General features: G+C 59.0%; 2 protein-coding genes and 1 long non-coding RNA gene across 6 annotated transcripts in view; 1 reads left to right on the top strand and 2 right to left on the bottom strand.

The window, feature by feature from the left end:
* TRAF7 (TNF receptor associated factor 7) overlaps window positions 1-18,472 on the top strand; it is a 29,277-nt gene extending 10,805 nt beyond the window's left edge. For 2 of the 4 annotated variants that reach the window (XM_039732016.1, XM_039732017.1), the window contains 18 exons: window positions 275-366; window positions 4,284-4,400; window positions 5,623-5,715; window positions 7,345-7,378; window positions 8,585-8,768; window positions 9,379-9,513; window positions 10,581-10,798; window positions 10,994-11,067; window positions 11,574-11,622; window positions 11,733-11,860; window positions 13,148-13,230; window positions 13,716-13,755; window positions 14,013-14,129; window positions 15,118-15,240; window positions 15,956-16,075; window positions 16,580-16,711; window positions 17,145-17,264; window positions 17,770-18,472. In XM_039732016.1, the coding sequence (XP_039587950.1) occupies window positions 275-366; window positions 4,284-4,400; window positions 5,623-5,715; window positions 7,345-7,378; window positions 8,585-8,768; window positions 9,379-9,513; window positions 10,581-10,798; window positions 10,994-11,067; window positions 11,574-11,622; window positions 11,733-11,860; window positions 13,148-13,230; window positions 13,716-13,755; window positions 14,013-14,129; window positions 15,118-15,240; window positions 15,956-16,075; window positions 16,580-16,711; window positions 17,145-17,264; window positions 17,770-17,784 (1,874 nt within the window). In that variant the 3' untranslated portion in view covers window positions 17,785-18,472. Of the gene's footprint in view, window positions 1-183; window positions 367-2,629; window positions 4,073-4,283; window positions 4,401-5,622; window positions 5,716-7,344; window positions 7,379-8,584; window positions 8,769-9,378; window positions 9,514-10,580; window positions 10,799-10,993; window positions 11,068-11,573; window positions 11,623-11,732; window positions 11,861-13,147; window positions 13,231-13,715; window positions 13,756-14,012; window positions 14,130-15,117; window positions 15,241-15,955; window positions 16,076-16,579; window positions 16,712-17,144; window positions 17,265-17,769 lie in introns of all 4 variants that reach the window. The other 2 variants (XM_039732020.1, XM_039732019.1) reach the window with 2 other exon arrangements.
* On the bottom strand, window positions 16,154-16,584 carry LOC120513059. Its single transcript, XR_005630189.1, has 3 exons — window positions 16,486-16,584; window positions 16,335-16,425; window positions 16,154-16,183 (listed from the first exon to the last, which is right to left on the bottom strand). It is a non-coding gene; the product is annotated as an uncharacterized LOC120513059 (long non-coding RNA).
* Window positions 18,473-18,690: 218 nt separating the features above from the next.
* CASKIN1 (CASK interacting protein 1) overlaps window positions 18,691-26,234 on the bottom strand; it is a 32,328-nt gene continuing 24,784 nt past the window's right edge. Inside the window, 11 exon segments of the mRNA XM_039732015.1 lie at window positions 18,691-20,561; window positions 21,128-21,521; window positions 21,625-21,785; window positions 21,787-22,071; window positions 22,073-22,733; window positions 22,736-23,425; window positions 23,496-23,634; window positions 24,093-24,194; window positions 24,266-24,376; window positions 24,504-24,601; window positions 25,607-25,694. Coding sequence (XP_039587949.1) covers window positions 20,465-20,561; window positions 21,128-21,521; window positions 21,625-21,785; window positions 21,787-22,071; window positions 22,073-22,733; window positions 22,736-23,425; window positions 23,496-23,634; window positions 24,093-24,194; window positions 24,266-24,376; window positions 24,504-24,601; window positions 25,607-25,694 — 2,826 coding nt within the window. The 3' untranslated portion in view covers window positions 18,691-20,464.

Raw genomic sequence — 26,234 nt, 5'->3', positions numbered from 1 at the left:
GTGACTGAGATACCTGGGAGTATAAAGTTTCCTTTTAATGGTATTTTTAAGCTGTGGATCTGACAGGATATTACCTGTGCTCTTTTATGGGCAAGCTCTCAGGGATCAGGGTTGTTCTGCCTGTGCTGATACGTCCAGTCATGAACCAGCATTGGAGAATCCCTACTCTTTTCCTTTTCCAAGGAACACTTACAGCTACAGAGGCTGGCACACAGCTTGGCAGTGTTTCTGAGGAGCCTAAATGCTTGTTTTTCTTTCTGAATTCCCTGTAAAGCTGACGGGACCAATACTTTCAAGCAGCACCGTCGGACCCCGTCCTCCTCCAGCACCCTCACCTACTCCCCACGGGACGAGGACGATGGCATGGTAGGTGTTGGCAGCACCCTGCTGACTGGTTTGGCAGATCAGAAGTGAAATGAGAGGTGTCTGGAGCTCTCTGGACTCCTCTGCCTCCCTCATCATTCTCTGTGTAACGTGTGCCCCAGAGGCAGGAGCAGCCTCAGCATTGCTGGAGCCGTGGGGAAGCAGCTCACTCTCACCTGGGGCTTTAGGCTGGAACTGCTGCTGCTTTAGACACTGATAGAGATTGTTATGTGGGTCCAAAGCCTGGGAACTACAAACCCCAGAGCCCCCTTGTGAGGAGTACTGGCTCCTGGGAGAGCAGGAGCTCGGCAGGAAGCTGCCCCTGCCAGGATGTCTGGGCTGTGACTGGGGCCAGGCTCTCTCGTGTTGGATGGATCCCAGCTGGCTCTGCAGTTATGGCCATAGAATCCATTCCTATTCCCACCTCCAGATGGGGCCCCTGACCACAGGGAGTGGGTTTGAGACCTGCAGGTTGGGATGGTGGACACTACAGGCTGTGCTGGGCTTCCCCACAAACCATTCTTGTCTCCCAGTACCTTGGTGGTAAAGCAGTTCCTAATTTTGTATCCAGTTTTCTCACTCACTTCTAAGTTCTTTTTGAGGAATTTAGTGATTCAACAGTCTTCAGGGTTAGCTGCTTAGAGAGAAATTAAATTAGCTAAATCAATTAAATAAAGAACAGCAACCAAAGGAAACCTTGATGAAAGCATGGTCCAATGCTGGACCTTCTCTTGTCCCTGGTGCTCCAGCCACTTCTCACAACCACAAGCTTTGTCTAGATCTAAACATGTTAGTAACAAACTTCAAATTAAGTATTTGTAGACTTAGTCAGGTTACAAGACCCAGTTTCCAAGCCAGGCATAAATGGATCATTGCTGCTGGAGTTAGAGACTGGGGTCAGCAGCAGTGTGGAGCTGCAGCACTTCTTAAAATAAATTTGACACCAGATTGCAAAGAATTTTATTGTCAGCATCCTATAAAGTTCCTTCTGTTGCTCAGAGATCTTGCTGTGTTTTATGTGAGCCCGTGGGGGTTTTGTTTGTTGTTGGTCTTTTTTTCTAACAAGTCCTTTGAAAATTTGCCTGGTGTCCTTGGCAAGAGCAGCTCTCCAGCCCACCAGTGACCCCACGAGCTGGGCCAGAGCTCAGCCCACCCCTGGCTGTCAGCACACACCCTCTGGGCTGAGTGCTGGGCTCACAGTGCCCTTTTCACAAGCTGGGCAGTTCTCACAGGGCAGAGGGGAGGATTTTTCCAGAGGAGGGAATGCTGTGAACATTTCATTTAGCCAGGTCTGATAAAGAAACTGCCTGACTCCTTTGAAAACCCCACTGGCACAAGCTGGGGTGTGCAGCCAAGAGTGGGGGAGATCTCTGCTGGGAGCCAGCTTCAGTCCTCTTGGACAGTCTCAGCCCACTTCCCCTGGAGTGTTAAATATTCTTCAGCAAAAATAGTGAGAGGATTAATGAGGGGTTCAGGAAGCAGCGTGAGGTGCTGACAAACCAGAACCGCCTCGGTCCTGCTCTGCCTGCTGCTCCAGGCAGACTCACTAACCCTCTTAGGAAGCTTCATTTGCTTTGTCAAGAAATAATCTGGGATTTCCCTTCCTCATCACTGAGCTTTCCCTCCTCCAGAAGCTGCCAAGGGCTTCTCAGCCATCAGAGAGACAGCTGGAGACGAGTCAGAGCCCTCCTGTGACCTCCACTGCCCCCTTTTCTTTCCTTGTTAATGGAAGAGGAGCAGAGCAGTGTGCTCTGTGTGCAGGGCAGGGATTGCTGAGTGGCTGCTGTCATCCTGCCTGGACACAGTGCCACAGCTTCCCACCTTGCTGTGCCTGCATGGAGCTGGAACCAGGGCTGTGCTGGAGCCTCCACCTGGGGGCTGCTGCTGTCGCTGAGGTGGTGGGAGCTGCAGCTAGAGACTGCAGCTGAGTGTTGGAACGTTGGATACCATGGATGGAGGCTGCCCTGATGTTTGCAGGGAGCTTCACCTTGAGCCACAGGTGAAAACTCTCCATCTTCCATCAGGTGTTTGAGTGCTCCATCCTTGGGCTCTTTGAAGGTGTGCCTGATGTTTAGTGCAGAAATGAGGTCTCTTGCGTTTTATCCTTGTTTGCTTGGCAAAGCCAAGGCTGCAGATACCCAGAGGGTCTGGTGCCAGCACACCCTCTGCCATTCTGTGTTTTTCCCCCAGCCTGGAGGGAGTGAGGATCCTTCTCAGCCCTTCCCTTTCTCTGCTGTGCAGTTAACACCAGCATTATCCAAACCAGGACACAGGGAGCTGAGCCCAGAGTCCTACCCCTGCCTCCTGGATTGCTGCAGTCCCCTTCTCTGCTGGTGATCCTCTCTGGCTGCTGCTGGTGACAAACCTGCCTCCCTGCAAAGCCTGCCTTTGCTGCCTTCATCTCCTGTGCACAGTCATTCTGGTTATTTTAATAATTTCTGCTACTAGTGGAGGAAAATAATAAAATGAATGGATGCACATAAAATGGATTTACCTCATTAGGACCATTCCTCCTTAAGGTTTATGTATTTAGTCAATAAATATGCTGTCTTTAAAGGAAAGACATTTATGCTTTGGCTTCTCAGCTGATGCAGCATTTCTGAGTTCCTTGGAGCCCAGTACCATAAAAATGAGGCAGCAGAGCAGTGTGAGGAACCAGCAGGATCCTGGTCTGCTGCTCTCCTGCAGCCCAGCCAGGCTGCCCTGGGACTGCAGCATGCTTGTCTCTGGGGAGGGCAGCAGCCTCTGAACCTCATCTTGCAGCTTTCATTGCTGAATTTCCTGCTGGCCCCGCTGCCCTCCTGCATTGCCTTTGTCTGGCCCTGGCTCTGATGTCACCACTTTCACCCAGGGCAGGCACACAGAATGCAGCTCCTGGGGCTCACTTGGAACACGAGGAAAAGTGTTTTTCCCCCAAGGTGCAGGACAGGAGCTCTGCAGAGTCTGGTCCATGGAGCTTTCCCTGTTCCCTGGGCAGTGCCAGGCCTTGGCTGGGCCAGGGCCAGGGCCAGTCCCTGTTCCATGGGCAGCCAGGGATCTCCAGAGCTCCTTCAGCCAGCACTCCTCAGGGCTAGGGACTGACAGAGGCTGCAGCCAAGCCTTGGAGCGTGTGACACGTGCACGTGCTCATCCATCATGCCTCGTCTGAAGGGTCTGAAGCTGCTGGCTTCATTCTTCCATTTCTTTGTCCAAGCATGCATTCTGCTCAGTGAAGAGCTTTATTCCTCCTCTCTGCACTTTTGCAGTCCACCAGCAGCATCTGTCCCAGAGTAACCCCACAGTGGCTGTGCTCCCAGCTGTACTGGGTCCTCAGATCCAGTCTCCCAAGGTCTGCAGGCTGCAGTGGTGCTGTGACACCGAATGGCACCTTGGCTACGTGCTGCTGGTTGGCATTCCAGCAGCAGCCCTCCCTCAAAGCCAATCCCAAGGCTGCCATGGCAGAGGATCTCTCTGGATTGGTGCACGGTGTCTGCCCTGCTCTCCCCTCCCGAGCAGGAAGCGGCAGAGCCGGGCTCACAGAGAATTCAATAGAAGGAAGTCTCCACACTTACGCAAAGAAATTTGGCAGAAGTTAGATAGTGAGTGCAACAACAAGTGCTGCTGCAGAGATTACAGACATTGCAGGAGCTGGAGCAGTCTCTGGGGGAGATTTACAGAGCTTTCCATGAAGGATTAATTCTTCCAGTCCGTTGCTTGGCGGGTGTGCACGGTAAGTGTGCAGGGAGTGCACCTTGGAGAAGGTGATGTGCTGCAATTGCCATGGCAGCCTGGCTTGGGGAGTTAAACCCGAGTGATTCCTGCCTGGGCACGGTGCAGGGAAGGGCACACAGCAGCTGGGAGTGGAGCAGCTGAGTGTTGGGGAGGGGGAAAACTGAACGTGAAGGGAATGATTTGCTCTGACCAGAGTGCTCTGTCCGCAGCCTCCCATCAGCACCCCGCGCCGCTCCGACTCCGCTATCTCCGTCCGCTCCCTGCACTCCGAGTCCAACATGTCCTTGCGCTCCACGTTCTCACTCCATGAGGAAGAGGAGGAGCCAGTAGGTATTTGGGATTGCCTGAAGGAGCAGGGTTAGGAAGCTCAGTGTCAAAAGAGTAGCTTAGTGGGCTGTTGTGAGTACACAGAGCTCTCAGGGGCAGATTTTGTGCTGTGCCTGGCTCAGGCTCCTGCTTTTAACTTTGTTTCCACCACTGACTTTGCTTCCTCGTGTACCATTTCCCTGACTGGAAAGCGAGGACAATGGTGAGGCTTTTCTGCTTCCCAGAAAAACTGTAAGTCTGTGCAAAGTCCTGCTTGATTCCCCAGCCCTGCAGCAGAGCAGGGCAGGTTGCAAGGCTCAGGCTGGTGGTCTGGCCCCAGGCAGCAAAAAAAATACAATTCCCCATGGATTTGGAGGCCCATCCCCATTCAGGGCTGTGTGGCACCCCACTGACTTGATTGTAAGCCTCAGGAGGGTGCAAGGAATTGTCTGCATGCGAGGGGAGGATACTTTTAAACTGAGCTTAGCTTGTGACCCAGTAACCAACCCCAAACTGGATGAATAAAAGGTCAGGCGGCGTTCTGCCACTAATCTGGGATAAGAGTTTGTTTCGTATTTGGGAGCCCAGGGGGCCGTGTTTGCATTTCTGAGGGCAGCACAGGATGAAAAGACAGAGGGAAGTGCAGAGATGGATTGGAAATGCTCTGAAATGTGAGCATGGAGAGCCGTGGTGCTCCGGGAGGACGTGCTTGGAGCCCTGTGCTGGCTGTCCTGGCTGGTAAACAAAACTGGAGAGATGGGCCCATTGCAGCAGAAACAATGTTGTTTGTGCTTGCTGAGTGAAGGAGCCCTTCCTTCAGAATGCTTCAAAAACACAAGAGTGCAGGCTGCTTTCAAATGTCTCTTAAGCTCAGGCTCAGTACAATTTTGACAGGTCTATGCTCAGGCCAACCAAGGAGAAAGTCCCAGCCAGTGCAGCTCATGCAGTTCTGGTGACAATCACTGGCAAAGAAGTTGGTCTGTGCAGTTTGCTGTCAGGTGCTGATCCTGCCAGATGCTGTTGGCCCCCAGTTTGTATGAGCTGAGGGTCTCCAGCCATTCCCAAATTCATTCTTTCCCTACTGGAACTCAGCAGATCCAGACAGAATTTCACGTTGATTAAATAAAACCCTCAGTGTGCCCGAGGCTCAGCACACAGGGGTTGTGTTATTCCTTCTGCAGAGCTGCAGGCTCTTGGTTTGGACTAATCCATGCTGTGTGTGTCCCTGTGTGTGCCCTGCAGGAGCCCCTGGTGTTTGCAGAGCAGCCCTCTGTGAAGCTGTGCTGCCAGCTGTGCTGCAGTGTGTTTAAGGATCCCGTCATCACAACCTGTGGGGTAAGGCATGGCTCTCCCAAATATCCCCTGTGAGCCACAGTCAGACCTGGACTGGCCCCTCTGTCTCTCCCTGGGGACTGTCAAGCACAACTAGGGCTTGCTTAAAGTGGGATGGCTTTTCCCAGGAGAGCTGTGCTGTCAGCCACCCCATCCTGGCCATGTTCAGTCTCTTTGCTGTGGCTTCCATGAGGTCAGAAACTCCTCCTGAAGGGCTCTGCAGGAGCTCTGGGCACCCCAGGAATGGCTGTGCTTCAGTTGTGAAGGAAGTGTTGCTTATAAAACAAGAATGGCTTGAAGCTTCATTTAGTTAATGCTTGCAAAGGGATTTGAGAGCCTCAAATGAAAGGCACGGGGTGTTATGAATATTCTTCTGGATTCCATTTTCCTGGGATGTAATAGAAGCTGTATATTATTCCTGTGCTACTTGTGAAGAAAGATGGCTTTGAGATGGCTCTAATGCTTCTGACGTGATCTGATCACCAGCATGGGGCTGTGGCAACAGCAGCAGAGCTCAGGATTGTTTATTGCAGTGAGGGTGCCATTCCCCCAAAGTGCTGGAAGCTGCTGCAGTTTGGCTGCACCATTCCAGTAAGCAGCTCTGCACAGAGACACTGAGATTTACTGGTTAATGTGGAAAAAAAGCCCACTGCAGGAAGCAGCCTGGCTTCATCTGCAGTCCTGCTCTGGCAGCTCTGGAGGGAGCTCGGTGCAGCTGTGCCGGGCAGGAAAAGGCCATGGGAGCAGGGCAGCAGATAACAGCTCCAGAGGGGGACTCCCAGCCCTGCCAAGAGCTGGCTGCAAGGCCAGGGAACGTGGCTGAGGAGGCTCCAGGGAATGCACGGGGCAGGATCAGGACCAGTGGAATGCTGCAGCCCTGATGTTCATTAGTGTGTTAGGCTGTGTTTGCTACTTTGTCAAGTGAAACTGTCAGAACGGAGAGGGGAGCTATTTAAAGTGCTCAAATTTACAGAGCATTTAATGGGCTTACAAAGCAGCTGTTCCATCTGCCTGGCAGCAGGACAGGGAGCTTCTGCTGCCTTGAGAGGGCTCCAGAGGGATGGATGTGGTGGGCTGACTGGGCAAGGACAGGGAGAGGCCAGGCTTCCCTTCCCCTGGGGGCTTCTCAGGGGAGTGAGAGGGATGACATGGGCTACAGTGGAGGGTGAAGTACAGAAACCCCATGCAGATGTGGAGGGTAGGAAAGATCTGGATGTGTTCAAGAGCAGGCTGGATGGAGCTCTGAGCCCTGGTCTGGTGGAAGGTGTCCCTGCCCATGGCAGGGAATTGGGACTTGATGATCTCTAAGATCCCTTCCAAGCCAAACCATTCCAGGATTCTGTGATCCCATGAATATCAGAGTGTGGCAGAACATGCCCCTGGCTTTGGCTTGCAGCACAATCATGAACGGGGAGAAGGTCAAAGCTCCAAAGTTGTGTTCAGGACCTGTGCTTCACCTGAGCTGCCTGAGCAAGCAGCTGGGGTTTGCCCTGTGCTGCTGAGCTAAAACAGGCAGCACAGCTGCTGAGGCTCCTGAGGCACGGGCTTTGGTGTCTCCCACCCTTCCCATGGGGGAATCGTTTGCCCGCTCTCGTTTTCCGCTGACGCTGCTGTTCCTCTCTGTCTCCACAGCACACGTTTTGCAGGAGATGTGCCTTAACATCTGGTGAGTACAGAGCTGTTCTTGTGTGATGCAGCCAAAACACTGTTATTTCCTGGTTGATTGGCTTTCACCTAAAGAGAAACCTGCAGAAAAATGTCCAAAGGGTTTAAAACAAGCTGTCAGTCAGGCGTGCCACTGCAGCAGTGAGGGGCTGGGGGCCAGTGGTGCACTCTGGAGCACGGGCACTGCAGCAGGGCTGGGCACAGGATGTTCTCAGATCCTGGAAAATGCAGTGGATAATCCCAGGATAATACATGTCTCGCCCAGAGCTGACCCACTGATTTCAAACTGAAAGCTTTCTTTCTGTGGCTGCCTGGATAAAGAAGCAGGGCCCACGTTTGGCATCAACCCCTTCCCCCCATCCCCTCAGTGCCAGGCTCTGGCCCCTGACTGAGCTCCACTGAGCTGCTTTAGCTCACGCAGCACTTCCACAACCCTGGGAGAGCCCAAGCCCCTGGCTGCTGGCCTGGGCTAACCAGCTCCTGCTTGGGTTGGACTTTCCCTGCAAAAAAAAGACTTTTTTTTGTCACAAACCTGTGCCCCTCTTGGCAAGCTGTTGTTCAGCAGAGCCAAACCATTGGCATTACCAGAACAGTGAGTCCTGAGGAGGCTCCCTGGGGAGCCCTGCAAAGCAGCAGCTCTTTCTGCCTTAAGATTTTTGTGTTCCACATGCAAGAGGTCCCTCTGCTTTGCATGTTAATCCCCTCACCATGCTCTGCTCTATCAACCCCAGCCCACAGATCTGTGGCAAAAGCCTTTGCAATTGCAATCCCCGTGCCTGGAGTGTTCCATAAACAGCTGGATGTGGCAGAGCTCGGTTGATGAGATGGTGATCAGTCCAAGGCTTGGTCTCAATGATCTTGGAGGTGTTTTCCAAGCTAAAGATCCTGGGTTTCAGTGGTTGCTGGCAGCAGGAGCTTATCAGCCAGCACAAGGCAGTCTGAATCTGTGGGCTTCTTTCACTGGCAGCTCCCTCAATCCTTATGGGTTAACATCAGCTGTAACTTTTCCACACCCCAAGACAAACCAAAGATGATGGCTGGCAAACCTTGTGTGAATATTCCTGGCTCTTTCCATGGCCACTCACTGGGGAGTTGGCTCACCTGACGGGGCAAGGCACAAAACCACAATTTCCACACAGGGACTCTGGGAAACACTGGTGCCCTGTCTGAGCCCTCACTGACCGTGCCCTCCTTCCCTCCCTGGCAGAGAAGTGCCCCGTGGACAACGCCAAGCTGACGGTGGTGGTGAACAACATCGCGGTGGCCGAGCAGATCGGGGAGCTGTTCATCCACTGCAAGTACGGCTGCCGGCCCGCCGCCAGCAGCAAGCCCACCGCCTTCGAGGTGGACCCCCGCGGCTGCCCCTTCACCATCAAGCTGAGTGCCAGGAAGTGAGTGCTGCTGCCAGGGATCCTCCCCGGGGAAAGGGCCCTGCCAGCCTGCCCGAGCTGCCCTGTGCAGCTGGTTGGCTGTGCCAGGGGGATGGCAGGGTGGCTTCGGGGGACAGCTCAGGGCTGGTGTCAGGGGGAGGATGCTGTTTGCTGCTCCCTGAGTGCCAGCACTGGGACAGGGGATGCATTGTGACAGTGGCCACCTCACATCTGGGATGAAACTCCATGGCCGAGGTCAAGTGGAGAACTTGGGATTCCTTTTGTAAGAGGAATTATCTTCATTATATCCTACAAATTCAAAATCTACCTCCTTCCCCATCCTGGATGCATTCCCTGTTTTCCCTGTCCATTGCCTGTTGTTGATGGCTGCCTGAAGGCTCATCCCATCAGCTGCAGAAGTAGACGTGCCCTGTGAAAATGTGGCCTCTTATTACTCTCAATTTTCTGGCCAAATGAGAATCTAGAGCTGGAATTGCAGTCTCAGAGCAGGAGGCTTTGGATCATCTGACAGCCTCACAGGGCTGTTTGCTCCTCTCCTGACGGTCTGTGTGGTTCCCAATAATTTTTGCTCGTTGCTGATTTTCCCTGCCTTTGCTTCTCCCCTGGCCAGGGATCATGAGAGCAGCTGTGACTACAGGCCCGTGCGCTGCCCCAACAACCCCAGCTGCCCTCCCCTCCTCAAAATGAACCTGGAGGCTCACCTGAAGGAGTGTGAGCACATCAAGTGTCCCCACTCCAAATACGGGTAAGGAGCCGATGCTTTTGGGTGGGGAACTGCACCGAGCTCATTCTGAGCTGCTTTTTGGCTGCTGCAGCCTGGGGTGGCCCCGAGGCTCTGAGCAGCTCTGCCAGTGCTGTGCATTGGCCTGAGGCTGAGCTGGGGGTTACAGGGGCTGCAGGAGGCAGCCCCAGAGCCTCAGGGTGGGGACAGGCAGGTCACAGTGAGGAGGAGGGTGAAGGCACAGGCAGAGAGCTGGAGGACAGTCAGAGCATGAAGAGAGGGGGTGAGGACAAGAGTAATTCGAGCACCATGGCTGTGTCTTGCCAACCAGGCCTTGTCCCAGGCAAGGGAAGTGCTGATCCACCTCAGAGGGTTCCCTGTCACCCGAGCCCCAGGGCAGCCCCTGCTTGGGTTTACTGGTGCAGCAAGAGGGTTCACAGAAAGTTCTTGCAGTGGTGGAGTCCCCATCCCTGAGGGATTTAAATGCCACGTAGGTGTGGCACGTGGGGACGTGGCTTAGTGGTGGCCTTGGGGGAACGAGTGGACTCAGTGGTCTTAGAGACCTTTTCCAACCCCAACAATTCTATGATTCCATGGTCCTAAGCCATGTCTTGGCAGAGGCAGAGCAAGGCAGGTCCTGGCAGAGCAGCCCTGACTGTGCCATGCTGCAGGCCCAAGGCAGCATCTGCTGAGGTCAGCTGCAGTTTTTTCCACTGGTTTTGATGGCTCCTGGTGAACACAACAAACTGACACCACCCTCTGTCTCCTGCCCAAGATCTGCTTTTCCTTGCAGCTTCCCAGACAGACAGTCCAGTTTGGGGCCAGTGCCCTGGCTGGAAGAATGGGAGCTGCTTGGCCTCTCTTGTCCTGCAGTGGCCTCTCCCATCAGGATCAAAGAATCATTAAAATTGGAAAGGACCTCCACGGTGATCAAGTCCACCCTTTGAAGGATCATGAACCACAGAATCCCTGCTGCTGGCAGGAGGAGCAGGACAGCTGGGGACCCACACACTTGGAGCTCCCCTGAGGAGACAGCTGAGCAAGGAGGCTCCAGGTGAGCCCTGCTGCAGCCGGCATCTGCTTCCCCTCAGGTGTGCCTTCATAGGAAACCAGGACACCTACGAGACCCACCTGGAGACGTGCAAGTTCGAGGGGCTGAAGGAGTTCCTGCAGCAGACGGACGATCGCTTCCACGAGATGCAGGTGGCCATGGCCCAGAAGGACCAGGAGATCGCCTTCCTGCGCTCCATGCTGGGGAAACTCTCCGAGAAAATCGACCAGCTGGAGAAGAACCTGGAGCTGAAGTTTGGTGGGTGTGCACCAGACGAGCTCTGGGTCAGAGCTGCAGGGGCAGGGCAGCTCTTGGGTGGTGCGTTGCAGGGTTGCTCTCCCTGCTGATGGCACAGTGTGTTCCGGGCTTGGGGGGCAGTGGGTGCCCTCTGCCTGTTCCCTGGGATGCCCCCAGTGGCTCTGCAGTGACTGTGGGCCTGTCCCTCTCTCACAGATGTGCTGGATGAGAACCAGAGCAAGCTGAGCGAGGACCTGATGGAATTCCGCAGGGACGCCTCCATGCTGAACGTGAGGACCCTGGAGATACCTGGCTCTGCCCCTGCCTGGCTTCTCCTGCCCTGGAGGAGGCTTTGGGGACAGCCTTCTGCTCCAAAGCCTGGCCCTTTTACAGGGGCATTGTCCCCTGCTCCCTGCCTGCAGGGAGATAAGCAGATCCAAGCAGATCCAAGCAGATCCAAGCAGATCCAAGCAGATCCAAGCAGTGTGGTGAACTGCAGCATGAGGACAGTGTATTGTGAGAGGTAGTTCTGGGCCTCTCTGATACTGAGAGTTTAGTGCAGGTCTGAGGTGCTGTCAGAGCCCTGTGGCCTCTGGAGGGAGGTGGCAGAGGGATGTGGCAGTCACAGAGTAGAGCACAGACCTCTGGTCAGAGGATGTTTGCCACTGGGGAAGGGCCCTGTGGGAGTCAAGAAGACAAGAGGGGTTCAGCAGTGGAGGGGACAGTCCTGAGGCCATGTCCAGGGCAGGCTGGCCTGGGTGGCTGCACAGCTCACACAGCTTGTTGTGTTTTTCAGGATGAGCTCTCCCACATCAATGCTCGGCTCAACATGGGCATCCTTGGATGTGAGTATCCCTTTGCCAGGGGCTGGGTTGGGGAGCCCTCCTGGCTGCTGTCACAGCTGTGCAAGCAGCAGCACTGCCCTCCCTCCCTCACCTGCCTCTCCTTTCTGCAGCCTACGATCCTCAGCAGATCTTCAAGTGCAAGGGGACCTTTGTGGGCCACCAGGGCCCCGTGTGGTGTCTGTGTGTGTACTCCATAGGAGACTTGCTCTTCAGTGGCTCCTCAGACAAAACCATTAAGGTAAGAGCTTCCCTCTTCCACGCACCTTCTGCATTTGCACATGGAACAGAAGCTGAGTTCGTTTGTAGGGTGGGTGGATGTTGCTTCCTAAAGTTTCCTCCAAAGAATCAAATGATTCTTTATGATTATAGTTGGACAAAATTCTCTGCAAGGAAACATTATGTGCTAGTGAAATTGAGAGACAAGCAGAGATCTTTGCAAGGCCCTGATGAGAATCTCATTCCTGCAGCTGCTGGGTTTGCTTTATGTGGCATTTAGGGTATTCAGGACTATTTCAGCTTCTGATTTTATGTTCCTTTGTTATAAAAAGTCATCTTAGAACAAAACATTTGTCCCTGATCCAAAGTGTCCTTTCCTATTTTATGGCCTGTTTGTTTTTCTTTGTCCTGTTTTCAGTAACTCAGGCTGACAGCACTGCCCCGTGCAGCCTCAGCAGCCCTTCCCAGTGTCCCTGTGGTGGCTGCTGGTGGCTGCTGGCCAGGCTGGGGTCCCCAGAGCTGCCACAGCTAGCCCTGCCAGGAGCAGAGCTGTGCTTCAGTTTCCTTGGCTGTAGAGCCACGTGGAAGGAAATGGGTATTGCTGTAGATTAGGGAAGGAAAGCAGATTTCTCCTCTGTGGGCACCACGTTCCTCTTGAGAGAGCCCTGTGTGCTCAGGGGAAGCCTCTGCAGTGGCAGGGGAGCTGAGCTGTGCCTCTGGAGCCCTGGGATGGGTGGGCACTGCTGCAGCAGGAGCCCGAGAGCTGCTCCTGTGTCTGGGGGGCTGTGCTGGCCTGTGCTGAGGGAGCAGAGCTGCAGCAGCTGCTGCCTGTGCTAGCTGCAGCCTGACCCTCTGCCCTGCATTGCCTGTGCTAGCCCAGGGGACAGGGCTGGCAGTGCCCAGGGCTGGCAGTGCCCAGGGCTGGCAGGCAGTGCCCAGGGGACAGGGCTGGCAGTGCCCAGGGCTGGCAGTGCCCAGGGCTGTCAGGCAGTGCCCAGGGGACAGGGCTGGCAGTGCCCAGGGGACAGGGGACAGACAGTGCCCAGAGCTGTCAGGCAGTGCCCAGGGGACAGGCAGTGCCCAGAGCTGTCAGGCAGTGCCCAGGGGACAGGCAATGCCCAGGGCTGGTAGTGCCCAGGGGACAAGCAGTGCCCAGGGGACAAGCAGTTCCCAGGGCTGTCAGGCAGTGCCCAGGGTTGGCTGGCAGTGCCCAGGGGACATGCAGTGCCCAGGGGACAGGCAGCCTGTTCCTCCTCTGGGTGCTGACATCCTGCCCAGGCTGCAGCCTCTGCCCTGTGCTTTCTGTTAGGTGTGGGACACCTGCACCACATACAAGTGCCAAAAGACCCTGGAGGGTCACGATGGAATTGTGCTGGCTCTCTGCATCCAGGGGTGAGTGAGGAGGGGTGCCTGTGCCTGGGGAGAGTGGGGACAGCCCTGGGGGCCCTGAGCATGCCCTCACAATTCCCATCCTCTGTCCTGCATGTGCCAGATTGGGCATGAGAGGCGCATCTTGCCTCCTTGCTCTGGAAAAATGAACAAAGAGTGTGTCTGTCTGGTCTGCCCCGTGTCCTGGTTTCCTCCCTGCTCACCAGGAGGGTGCTTGGCTCCCTGCTCCAAGGGCCAGTCCACGCTGGCCTCCCACAGGAGCTGGGCCTGCCCTGGGTGCGTGTGCACAGCCTTGGCCCAGCAAGGGCTGCAGCTCCTGTCCCCAGGGCCTGGGGAGGAGGTGACACCTGCCATGGCACAGCTCCTGTCCCCAGGGCCTGGGGAGGAGGTGACACCTGCCATGGCACAGCTCCTGTGCCCAGGGCCTGGGGAGGAGGTGACACCTGCCATGGCACTGTCCCTCGGTGACCCCCTTTGTGTCATTGCAGGAACAAGCTGTACAGTGGCTCTGCTGACTGCACCATCATCGTGAGTACAACAGCAGCAGGGGCTGCCCCTCCTGTGCCAGGGGGCATTGATGCCCCTCCTGTGCTGTATCCACCCCTGGGGTGGGCTCGGGGTTCCTGCAGGCTGCATTTCCCCCTCCCAGCTCCTGCAGGGGGTTGTGCTCTGGGCTGGGGCAGGGTGGGCTGCCAAGCCTCTCATGGGTGCTCTGCTTTGGTGGGCTTGACAGTGCTGGATTTGATCTTTTCCCAGCTAAGCCATTCCATGACTCTTGTTTGCAGGTCTGGGATATTCAAAACCTGCAGAAGGTGAACACGATCCGAGCACACGACAATCCTGTTTGCACTTTGGTCTCCTCACACAACATGCTCTTCAGTGGCTCCCTCAAAGCCATCAAGGTGCAGCTCCAGGGCTCCTCTGGGGCTGCCTGGGGACCAGGGGTACAAACTCTCAGGCAGAAGTGTCCAAAGAGGAAGGAAGTGGCATTTTGACCTGTAGTTGACCTTGTTGCTAAGGTCTCCTGAGCCACAGAGCAGCCAGCACTGCAGAGGTTTAGCCCATGCTCTGTGCTCAAGGGAAAGCTGTTCTCTGGCTGCAACAACTGTATATCTCCCAGCTCTAAACCTGAGGCTGCAGCTGGAGCATCCTGGCAGTTCCTGTGCGTGTGTGTGTGTGTCCTCAGGCCCCCAACAGACCTGCCCAGACCATTGGGAATTGTGTCTGGGCTCCAGAACTGGCTGGAGATTCAGGCTGTCTGTTTTGAAACTGCCTCCAAAGGATCTTGAGTCTGCATTCTGTACCTAAAACATGCAGAAATCAGGAACAGCTTTTCAGGCTGCCCTTTAAAGCCTTGGCTAGGTTCCTGTGGTTCTGTTTCCAGCTCCTGGTGAGACAGCTTATGGGCCCGTCCATCTGTAAGAGGACTGTGCTCTTTTCTTCAGCTGGGGCCTGGAGTGGTTCAGCTCTGGAGAGGGCTCAGGGCTGGAGCAGCCACACAGCACAAGGAGAACTTGGGTTTGTCATCCCTGGCCACTTCCTGCCCATGAGCCAGGCAGGCTCAGAGTGGGGGAAGTGAGATCTGCCATCCCTGTGTGCCAGGGGTGGGAGCTCTGTGGAAGTGCAGGGCAGTTCCTTGCTGCAGCTGTGGTTTAGGCTGTGCTAGGGAAGGGTCTCTGCCAGCAAGAATGCAGGCTCCAGGCTGGCTCCCTCAGGGAATGTGCTTGCTCAGCACTTCCTGGGTTTTATCAGCAAGTCAGTGGCGAGGCAATTCCCATCAGGCAGGAGAGCTGGCACAAGGATCCCCTCAAGAGCTGTGAGGGCAGCGAGGGTGGGCACTGCTGTCCACCCTGCCCAGCCCCACTGAGCTTCCTCCCCCTGTCTCCACAGGTCTGGGATATTGTGGGCACTGAGCTCAAGCTGAAGAAGGAGCTGACAGGTCTCAACCACTGGGTTCGAGCGCTGGTGGCTTCCCAGAACTATCTCTACAGTGGATCTTACCAGACCATCAAGGTGGGCCCTGGTGACACCCTGAGCCCCTCTCCTGTTCCTCTCTGTGCTCTGCACTGGGGCAGCAGCACCAGGGGCAGCTGCTGGGATGTGAGCACTGCTGACACGTGGGGTTTTCCTGTGCTGATTCCATCTCCTCAGGCTGGGCCTCGGCAGCTGCTGGGGAGGCTCACTGGGACAAACTGGGGCCTCAGCCGTGGCGCCTGGAGGCTGCCCCAGCCTTATCTGCACTGACACTCCTGCTGATAACGGGGCAAGGTCACTGGCTGGCTGCAGAGCTGCCATAAATCCGTGTGAGGGTTCCCCTCCTCTGTGCTGGCTCAGGTTCTCATGAATAGGTCACCTCTCAGCATCTGGGGAACGCAGGAAAACTGGAAGTTGCCCTTCTCAGTGTTAATGAATCTCTGTTAATTTGTCTGCGTTGGGTTTTAGTGCTGTCAAGGACTGGGCTGTGCTGTGTGTGCACATGTGTGCAGTCACACACAAAGGGTGTGAAGTCTCCACACAATGTTTCCAGCCTGGATATAAGTTGGGCAACTAAATAAGATAACAGGGATTTGCTCTTTGGTGCTGAGCATTCCCAGCTGGATAGGTTTGTCCCTAAAGGTGTGGTCTGGGCCCACGGGAAGCCAGGCTGACTCTGTGTGTGGCAGAATGGCTGCAAGGGCTCTCCCCTGAGGAGGAGGGTCTGATCCTGCCTCTGCTCCATCCCTCTCAGATCTGGGACATCCGGAACCTGGAGTGTGTGCACGTGCTGCAGACGTCGGGAGGCAGCGTGTACTCCATCGCCGTGACCAACCACCACATCGTGTGCGGCACCTACGAGAACCTCATCCACGTACGGGCTGGGCTGCTGGCCTGGCAGGGCAGGGCTGGGGGTGGGCAGCTGCCTCGGGCAGGCCCCTGGGCACAGCACCTGCCTCTGCCCGTCCCTTGTTCACAGCACCTGGCTCTGGCTGTCCCCTGGGCACAGCACCTGGCTCTGCTCGTCCCCTGGGCACAGCACCTGGCTCTGCCTGTCCCTCAGGCACAGCACCCAGTACTGCCCATCCCCTGGGCACAGCACCTGCCTCGGGCTGTCTGCTAAGGCACAGCACCTGGCTCTACCTGTCCCCTGGGCACAGCACCTGGCCCTGCCCATACCCTCGGGCACAGCACCTGCCTCTGGCTGTCCCCTGGGCACAGCACCTGCCTCTGGCTGTACCTCGGGCACAGCACCTGGTTCTGGCTGTCCCCTGGGCACAGCACCCACTGGCACTGTGCGTGGGGGCAGGAACAGCTCTCGGGGCAGAGCTGGGTGCCCCCAGCACAGCATGATACCCAAGCCTGGCTGTCCCCACAGGTGTGGGACATCGAGACCAAGGAGCAGGTGCGCACGCTGACGGGGCACGTGGGGACAGTCTACGCCCTCGCCGTCATCTCCACGCCCGATCAAACCAAAGTCTTCAGCGCCTCCTACGACCGCTCGCTCAGGGTGAGCAGGGGGCTGGGACAGCCCAGGAGCCCGAGGGAAGGGCGGGGGACCCCAGGGACCTCCGTGTGTCACCCGTGTCACCCGTGACACGCGGCATCCCCGGTGCTGTGTGTCACCCGTGTCACCCGTGACGCGCGGCATCCCCGGTGCTGCGTGTCACCCATGTCACCCGTGTCACCCGTGACACGCGGTATCCCCGGTGCTGTGTGTCACCCATGTCACCCGTGTCACCCGTGACACGCGGCATCCCTGGTGCTGTGTGTCACCCATGTCACCCGTGTCACCCGTGACACGCGGCATCCCCGGTGCTGTGTGTCACCCGTGTCACCCGTGTCACCCGTGACGCGCGGCATCCCCGGTGCTGTGTGTCACCCGTGTCACCCGTGACACGCGGCATCCCCGGAGCTCACTCACGCTGCCCGTGTCCCCGCAGGTGTGGAGCATGGACAACATGATCTGCACCCAGACCCTGCTGCGCCACCAGGGCAGTGTCACCGCGCTGGCCGTGTCCCGCGGCCGCCTCTTCTCCGGCGCCGTGGACAGCACTGTAAAGGTGGGTCTGCCCAGGCTTCTCCTGCATGTCCAGTGCTGGAATTGGGGCATTAAATGGGTTAGGAGTCAGTGGCAGCAGGGTGGAGCCAGGTGAGGGTTGAGCTCTGCTCCTGGAGAACAAGTGAGCAGACAAGAGGGTGTAACCTCAAACTGGGCATGGGGAGGTTCAGGTTGGACATGAGGAAGAATCTCTTCATGGAAGGGGCTGCTAAGGAAGGGGCTGTCCAAGGAGGTGGTGAAGTCCTCATCCCTGGAGGGGATTTCTGGATGTGGCACTCGGTGCTTTGGGCTGGGATCAGTCACAGGTTGGATTTGATGGTCTTGGAGGTAATTTCCAACCTGATTCTGGGATTCTTTGAAACAAGGGGAGGTTCTCCACGGGCGGGAGGTTTCCGTCCTGACAGTGTTGTGGATGCTGGCAGTGCAGAGGGGAACTGGGGGGGATGAGGAGAAGCCCACAGGGCTGCTCAGGAGTCACTGCCTGCGGTGCCATCGTCTGCCCACAGGTCTGGACGTGCTAACGAGAGCGTCACACGAGTCCTGCACACTGAAAGACCAAAAACTCTCCCCTCCATCGGCCTGTGGGTGACCACACCACTGAAAGGACTGCTGCAGCTCCTCCTCACCGACACTGCCTGCTGCTGCTGCCTCGGCCGGCGGCTCTGCCCCACGGACACTCCAGGTGTTCCTCAGCTCTGCCCCACATGATTGGAAAAGAGGAAGCTGTTCCAGTGCCAGTGCCCTCCTCTGCCTGTGCCACCCCAGCTGGGGACACCCCCAGGCTGGGGCTGGGGTGACACTGGGCCTCGGGGCCAGGCCAGCACAGCCCGTGGCCAGCACCAGGACTGGACAGATCCGTGTGTCCTGGTGGGGACAGGCTGGGCCCTCTCCGTGGCAGGACTGAGCTTTAGGCTGTACCCTGGGTGGGCACCCGACCCCTTTCTGTCTCCGATATTTAATTTTACTGCCAAGGCCGATCCATGTGGGAAGAGGTGTTTCCTTGAGTAGCCAGGTACGATTTTTATGCCACAGCTAGTTCTCAAATCAAGTTCCACAAGCCCATTGTTCACCACCCTGTAATAATGGTCTCCACATTAAAGACAAAAAGCCTCCGTTGCATTTTTACTCACATTTTCTACTGTTTTTAAGATTGTAATATAGATTTGATTATTTCTTCATTGACAATAAAAGCAGAAAGAGTTGTTCCTGCCCGGTGTGAGTTATTGCAGGGAGTCAGCAGCCAGCACTGGCCCCGTGGGGTGAAAATTGAAGTGTCTGGGCCCTACATTCCATGGGGGACAGTCCCAGCCAGCCCCAGCACCCCACAGAGGCACCCAGGGGTGCCCACAGACTGTGCAGCACAAACACCCAGCAAAACACGAGGACTCGGGAGGGCCTGGGGACACAAACAGTGGTGGCAGCCCGGCAGGGGTTTTATTTTTTTATTTTTGTTTAAATATTTGTTGCCAGACTTGGTATAGGAGCAAACGTCTTCACAGCACCACGAGCCATCTACAATTCAGAATAGGAAGAATAAAGACGAGTAGAGGTGAAATCTAAGCACAGAAGAGCAGGGAGCAGCACCAAGATGCAGAGCTGGACAGATGGGATACGATACAGAGTCCATAACTTAATCATAAAAAATATATATATGTATATATCCATCATGTAGAACTTTATGGATTTTTTTTTTTAGATACATATTTTTTTCCTTTTCAACAGATATTTTCAGGCGGGTGATTTATTTATTTTTTTAAATTATTTTTAAAGTGTTTTTTTTTGTGTTTTGTTGTTTTTTTTTTTTTCCAAAAGAAATTTCAAAGTTGTGCCAAACACATCTGGATCAGCGACCACAACAGGAGAGACAGGGGAGACAGGGCAGGGAGGGAGAGGGAAGGAGGGAGAGACCACTCCACGTCTCGAGAGAGAGAAAGGAACAGCAACACTTTTGTTTGGAAACCACAAGCAAAAAATGCATTCATCAGGACTCAAGCGACTGAACCAGACTCCAACTCCAGTTTGTACAGGAATTTACAGCGGCGCATCCCGCGGGACGCGCCGGGCACACGCACCCCGCGTGCACACCCACGCACACCCACACGCACCCCGACACAGACCACAGCAAAAGCAACAAAAGGAACCAAACCAAACCCCGAAGACACTCCAAAAGAAATGAAACACCTCCAGCGTAGGAATTAACGAAAACCTCCATAAAACAAGGCACATCCTTTGAGTTCGGAACGGTGGAAAAAGAAAGACGCGACACTGAATCCCAACGGAAAACCCGACCAGAACCGCTCGCACGTACCTTCCACCCAGAGAAAAGGTAAATATTGTGCTACTCTTAGAATGAGTTTGCCACAAGACACACAGCTTAGTATAATCTAATAGTTTTTCTCAAGCTAAAATCCAGTTTTCTCTTGATTTCTTTTAAACTGCTTTATATATAATTGCTAATATTTTTAAATCTTTTAAATATATATTTGTTAAAGTTTATTTCTTTTTTATTATTTTGGGATAGGGGGAAATCTGCTTTATATCTTTTTTTTATTATTTTTTTTTCCCCTCCAATAAATTAATACTTTTTATTTTATAGCTTATCACCGTCCTGTCCCCAGGCGGGGAGGGGCCGGGCAGGGGCACGTCCCGCTGCCCCCAGGGCCACCGCCAGCCTTGCCCGCCCCCCGCCAACGCCGACCGAGAAAGAAAACAAAGTTTAAAAATCAAAATTAAAAACGGAGCAAAGAAACCCAAGTGCGTTTGCCCGCCCGGCCCCGCCACCAGCAAACGCCATGGGTGACACGCGGCTGGCGGAGCCACCGCCGGGCAGGGCTTGTGCTACATTCGGGTGGCGGTGACCCGCGGCTGGCAGGGCACGGGCGGCCACCGGACGGGTCACTCGGGAGCCCCCCGGAGCCCCGGCCCGGAGCGTGTTGCTTTGTTTCTTCTGTTGGGTTTTATTTCTGTGGTTTTTTTTTTTTTTTTTTGCTTCTGCAAAAGGGAGTCCTGCCGGAGCCGGCGCCGAGTCCGTGAGCACAATCCTGAGGTATCTTCTTCTTTGTGCAAACCCCGAGGGACGGGATGTCCGGGAGGGGACGGCTGTACAAAGGGGACGGGGGAGGGCGGCGGGGCCGGGGGGTCGTGGATCGTTGTGCCCTTGTGCCCACGTAAGCCCTGAGGTTCTCGGGGCCCTGGCGCCCCTCACTCCAGCATGGCATCCAGCTGGTCCGCCAGGTCGTCGAACATGCTGCCGATGTCGTCCAGGATGCTCACGGTGCTCTTCGACTCCACGGCCGAGCTGGGGAGCGACAGGGACGGGTCAGGGCAGGCAGGGACAGGGACATGGCACAGCCCCGGGGCCCCATGGCATGGCACTCCTGCCCCTCTGCGCTGCGGTGCCCAGCACTGTGTCCCCGGTGAACTGGGACAGTGTTCTAGCTCCGTGTCCCCAGTGTCCCTTCTACAAGACAGGCCCCAGGGCACCCACATGCCTAGGTCCTCCTGCCCATGCTGCTCCAGCAAGACGTCCTTCAGTGTCACCTCCCCAGGGCAGTTCCAGCCAGGGTCCCCTGGTGCTCCACCAGTGTCCCCCAGCACCACCCTACTCGCACCGTGGTGTCACACCTGACCCCTGTGCATGGTCCTTATGGCCTCCTGTGCTTCACCAGTGTCCCCCAGCACCATCCCACTCACACCGTGGTGTCACACCTGACCCCTGTGCATGGTCCTTATGGCCTCCTGTGCTTCACCAGTGTCCCCCAGCACCATCCCACTCACACCGTGGTGTCACACCTGACCCCTGTGCATGGTCCTTTTGGCCTCACACCCTCCCGGGGCCCCCCACCCACCCCTGCAGCCCCTTACTCTGCCGCCTGACTGTCCTCCTGCTTGATCTTCTCCTCCACCGCCTGCAGCGCAGCTGCCAGGGACGCGCTCGTCTCCTCCAGCTTCTGCTGCGCCAGCTCGGGGCCGGCAGCGTCCACGGACGGGCTGGCGATGGTGGAGCGGGGCGGCTTCACCGGCACCTGCTGGGGCTGCGCGCCGGGCGACAGGGGCTTGGCGGGGCTGGAGCAGAGCGAGGGCGGCGTGCTGGAGGGCTTGGCCGCGGGGCTCAGCTGCCGGGCTGGCGACGGGGCCGGCGTGGAGCTGGCGCTCACCGACTGGATGGCGGCGTGGGGCTTGGGGGGCTTGGGCGCCGTAGGGGGCGGAGTGGGCTTGGGGGACACCGGCGGCGGCGTGCCATGGACCCGCTTCACCTCTGCGGAGAGAAGGGAGAGGGGCAGGAGGGCGGCGGGGCCGGCTGGGACCCCCGGCGTCCGCCCCGCGGAGCGCCCGTCCCGGGGGGCTGCCGCGGCACCTACCTGGGCTGCCGGGGCTTGGGATGGGCACCTTTTTGGGGACGGGCACCGGCGGCCCAGGCATCTTCTGAGGCGGCTGCGTCAGCACGGGCTTGGGGGACACCGGCGGCTTGAAGGGCTTCTTGGGCTCGGCGGGCGGCGGGACGAGCTCGGGGCCGTCGGGGCTCCGAGGCCGGCCGCCGCTTCACGGTGCCGGTGCCGTTCTGGTACACGGCCAGCGCGGCCGGCTCCAGCGCCGGCTCCTTGTCCTTGGCTTTGGGCCGGCGCTTGACGGTGTCGGACTCGGTGAGGACGAAGCGCACGCCGTCCTGCTGGCTCTGCCTGGCCCGGATCCGCCGCTTGAGCGTGGCGCTGGCCTCCACCTTGGCCAGGTCGCCGTGGCGGTGGGCCGGGGACAGCCCCTCGCCCGCCTCGCCGCGGGCCGGCCCCAGGGGCCGCGGCCGCTGCTTCGCGGCGGGCGGCTGCCACCAGCCCGGTGACGGGGCCGCTGATGGTCCGGCGCCGGTTCACCACCTCCCCGTCCAGCCCGATGGCCTCCTTGTGCTTGACGGTGGCCAGGACGGTGGCCACGCGGGCGCGGTCGGGGCTGCCCGGGGGCGGCCCGGGCTGTAGGTAGTAGCCCTCGGGCGCCTTGGCCGGTACCGGCGCCGGCCCGGCTGCCACGTGCGGCTTCTGCAGCGCCAGGGCGCGGGCCCCGCCGCCGATGGAGGACATCTCCAGCATGGCCGCGATGCTGCGCACGCTGCCGGCGCTGCCCGTGTCCACGCTGCCGCCCAGGTCGCTCGCCCGCCGCTGCTCCCGGCGCCCCTCGCCCTCGGCGCTCGGGGCTGCGACGGCCGCCTCGCCCTCACCCTCCTTGGGGAAGTCCTCGGCCATGCCGGCGCTGGAGATGGCGGAGCTGGAGCGCTTGGGAGGGGGCGGTGGGGGTCCCTTCTTCTTGGGGCGCACGGCGAAGGACTGGCTGCGGTTGACGTTCTTGTCGCCGCCGGCGGGCGCCCGCACCGAGTGGCTGCGGCCCACGCGGCGCTGCACGGTGGCGTAGGGCCCCGCGTCGGGCACCAGCAGCTCGTCCCGCTCCTGCTCGCTGTCGGAGGCGGCGTAGCGGTTCAGGGGTGCGTGGGCGACTGGGGCAGGGAGCGGGGCGATGCCGGGCGCTCGCCGGGCGGCAGCAGCTGCGGGGTGGGCTTCACCTTGGCGGTGGCGTGAGCGGCCGCCGGGCCCTGCGGGGACGAGGGTCGTGCCTTGCCGGGGGTCTGCGGTGGAGTCAGCTGCCCGGCGGAGGCCGGGAAGGGCTGCCGGGGCTTGCCGGGCACCGGGGGCACGCTGGCGCGCTTCACGGGGTGGCCGTGCCGCGGCGGGCGGCTCTCCTTGGGCGGCGCAGGGGGGCTCTCCCCGGCCCCCTCCGCCAGGTACTCCTGGCTCTTGGAGATGGCGGCGGCCGGCGGGCCCCGCGGGCCGTCCCCCAGCAGCTCCTGCGAGCTGCTCATCAGCCGGGCGCGGCCGCCCAGCGCCGGCGGCGAGCGGTACCCGGGGGCCGCGGGGTTCGCCGCCTTCTCGGGGGGCTCCTCGGGGCCTTCGCCCGTGATGGCCACCTGCAGCTCGCTGCTGAGCTCGCTGTCCTGGAACGTGGTCATCTTGGGCGACTGGCACTCGGGCGGCTCCGGCGGCGGGGACTCGATGGCCAGCACCTCCGGGCTCGGCCCCGACGCCTTCCTCTTCAGCGTGCCCGGCTCGTACTTGCCCAGCTCGGCGCGCTGCAGCTCCGCCAGCTTCTTCACCGCCAGCATCAGCTTCTTCTGGTGGCCTGGGGGCGGCACGCGCCGTCAGTGTCCCCGCCGGGGCCGCCGCAGCCAGCGCCGCGCGCGGGGCCTTACCCAGCTTGGTGATGCCGATCTCCTGCAGGTCCTCCCAGGTGATGTCGGTGATGAAGTCGATGTTCTCGTAGCCGTTCTCCACCAGCACCTTGTAGTACTGGGACAGGCCGATCATGGAGAGCCACAGCGCCAGGTTGGCCTGGGGTGGGGTGCGGGGCTCAGCAGCAGCTGGCAGCAGGGTCTGGCCCTGCCACGCCAGGCACCCACAGGAGATCCCATCCTGCCGGGACATCCCAGCCCCGGGGAACTCTCCCTGTGCCCCACAAGCATCGTGAGCTACTGCCAGCCCTGCTCCCATGGAAGCCTCTCACTGTGCCCGGACACTGGGGCACGAGGGGTGTCACAGTGCCACATCCACCGGGGTGACAGCTGGCAGCAGCCTGGTGCTCCCTGGGGAGCTGCCAGGAGGGGACGTGGGCAGCTCTGGGACCACGGAGCCAGCTCCCACCCTTGCCCAGCGCCACCCCCCCCCCCCCCCCCNNNGGGCCCCCCCCCCCCCCTTCCCCCGGCCCCCCCCCCCCCCCCCCGGAAGACAGGAAGGGACTCATTGTCACCACGGCTGTGAGTTCTGTCCCCCTGGCCCCACACCGCCCTCACCGGTTTGTACTCGGGCAGCCACTCGGGGATGTTGAGGTTGTTGATCTCAGAGGCGATCTTCTTCCTGTGGCCCGGCTTGGTGACCCCGATGGCCGTGAGGTCCTGGGGCAGAGAGGGGGGGTCAGTGCCGCCCTGCTCCGGCCGTGCCCCCCTCCCAGCGCCCCCGGCCCCACCTCCGGCGTCATCCGGCTGATGGTGGTGATGTCGTAGCCGGCGTTGATGAAGTTGGGAGCGTAGAGCTGCAGCTGGAACTTGCAGAGCCACTGGTACACGGCCTCCGAGCTCTGGGGCGAGAGGGACAGATGGACGGGGGCAGCTCTGGGGAGGGGGACCCGCCACTCCTGCCCATGTCCCCCAAAGCTGTCCCCACGGCACCCAGTGCTCCCCACGGCACCCGGCGCTCCCCCTCACCTTCCCCTCTGACGGCGGCTCCATTTTCTTCAGCTGGGGCTCGGCGGGGGGCTGGGGGGCGTAGGGCGAGCTGGCCACGCTCTGCGACCGCGACGAACCTGCCGGAGGGGCAGCGGTCAGCGCGGCCGGGGCTGCCCAGCCCGGGCTCTGGGGGAAGGGAGAGCCGAGCCCTGCCCTGGGCGGGATGCCACAGCCCCAGCCCAGGTTGGCAGCGCCAAGGCAGGCGCAGGAGAGCGGCAGCCAGCCCACAGCAGCCCGGAGCAGCCGCGGTGCCCCGGGCAGGGCGCTGCTCCTCGGGGAGGGGCAGGCGAGCTGCTGCACCCAGCGCGGCCCCGGGCAGAGGGACTCAGCCAGACCTGTCCTGAGCCAGTGTCCCCGGAGCCCAGGCAGCAGCCAGGGGGGTCTCTATGCCCAAAACCCTCTGGCCCCACTCCTCTGGCCTTGCCACCCGCCAGGCAGCCTCGTACGAGCTGTTCATCCCTTGGTGCCCTCCCTCCAGGGTAAGGAGGGCTGCCCTGAAATTTTCCCCGCATGTTTCTGATCAGGATGAGCAAGAGAAGCCCCTTCCCTCCCCCACCAGCAACTGCATCTGCCGTGTGTGTGTCTCTGTGTGTGTGTGCGTGTGTGTGTGTGTGTGCATGTGTGTGCCCCCCACCAGCAACTGCATCTTCCGTGTGTGTCTCTCTGTGTGTGTGTGCGTGCGTGTGTGTGCATGTGTGTGTGCGTGCATCCTCCCTGCGTGTGCACCCTTCGGGCACCCGCATCCCTCTCGCGTGGGCATCCTGCTCACATGTGCATCCTTCTGCCGTGTGCATCTCCCTCACGTCTGCATCCCACTCGCGTCTGCATCGCTCCAGCGATGTTTCCCCCTCTCCCTAGCAACGTCTGCGCCCCCTCCCCGCGTGCCCACCCCCCTCCCCTGAGCGCCTAACCGAGGCAGGAGAAGGCCTGGCAGCAGCCGAAAGGCGAGAGAGTCATTTTTTACCCACACGTTTTTCTTCTGGCGACGGGTGCCGTGGCAATAAAAAAAAAGACAAATCCCTGGATCCACGGCACGGCCAGGGCTCCTCCTGCTCCGGCAGCCGGGCGGCCGCAGCACGCACCTGCGGGGATGTCCTGCGCCTTGGCCGGCCCATCGCCCACGGCAGACTCTTGCGCAGAAGCCTTCTGGGAAAGGACCGTTGCCAGCAGCTGAAAAACACCCGGCAAGGGGGGAGAGCAGGCAGGAGTGAGGCGGGCGGAGGGCGCCGCGGGCCGGGGGGTGCGTGTCGCGGGTGTCGCGGGTGTCGCGGGTACCGCGGATGCTGCGGGCGCTGCGGGCGCTGCCAGCTCGGGCGAGGGTGGGCAGAGAGGGTTGCAGCAGATTTCGGCGGCAGCGGGGAGAGCGGGAGCAGCAGATGGTGCCTTGCCGGCTGCAGGAGCCCACGGCACCGCCGCACCCCAAAGCCAGCCTGGCACATGCCCAGCCCGGGCTGCGGGCACGGGCTGCGGGGTCCCCTGTGCCCATGGACTGAGCCCCCCTGGCTGGCAGCGTGCTGTGGCCCAGGGGCACGCGGGCATGGCAGGCAGGGGGCCAGGGAACGTGGGCTGGCGGGTGCCATCGCCAGGAATGGGACAGCCCAGGGGCAGTGCAGGGCAGTTGTGCCAGTGGTGGCAGGGCAGTGTGCAGCGCGGTGTGCGGTGCTGGTGGCAGCAGTGCATGGTGGCAGTGTGCCATGTTGGTGGCAGCAA

This window comes from Passer montanus, unplaced genomic scaffold (assembly GCF_014805655.1).
Source record: "Passer montanus isolate IOZ18808 unplaced genomic scaffold, ASM1480565v1 scaffold8, whole genome shotgun sequence".
NCBI classification, from domain to species: domain Eukaryota; kingdom Metazoa; phylum Chordata; class Aves; order Passeriformes; family Passeridae; genus Passer; species Passer montanus.
The sequence above is the reverse complement of the archived record's forward strand: the minus strand, read 5'-3'. Positions and strand labels throughout refer to the sequence as shown.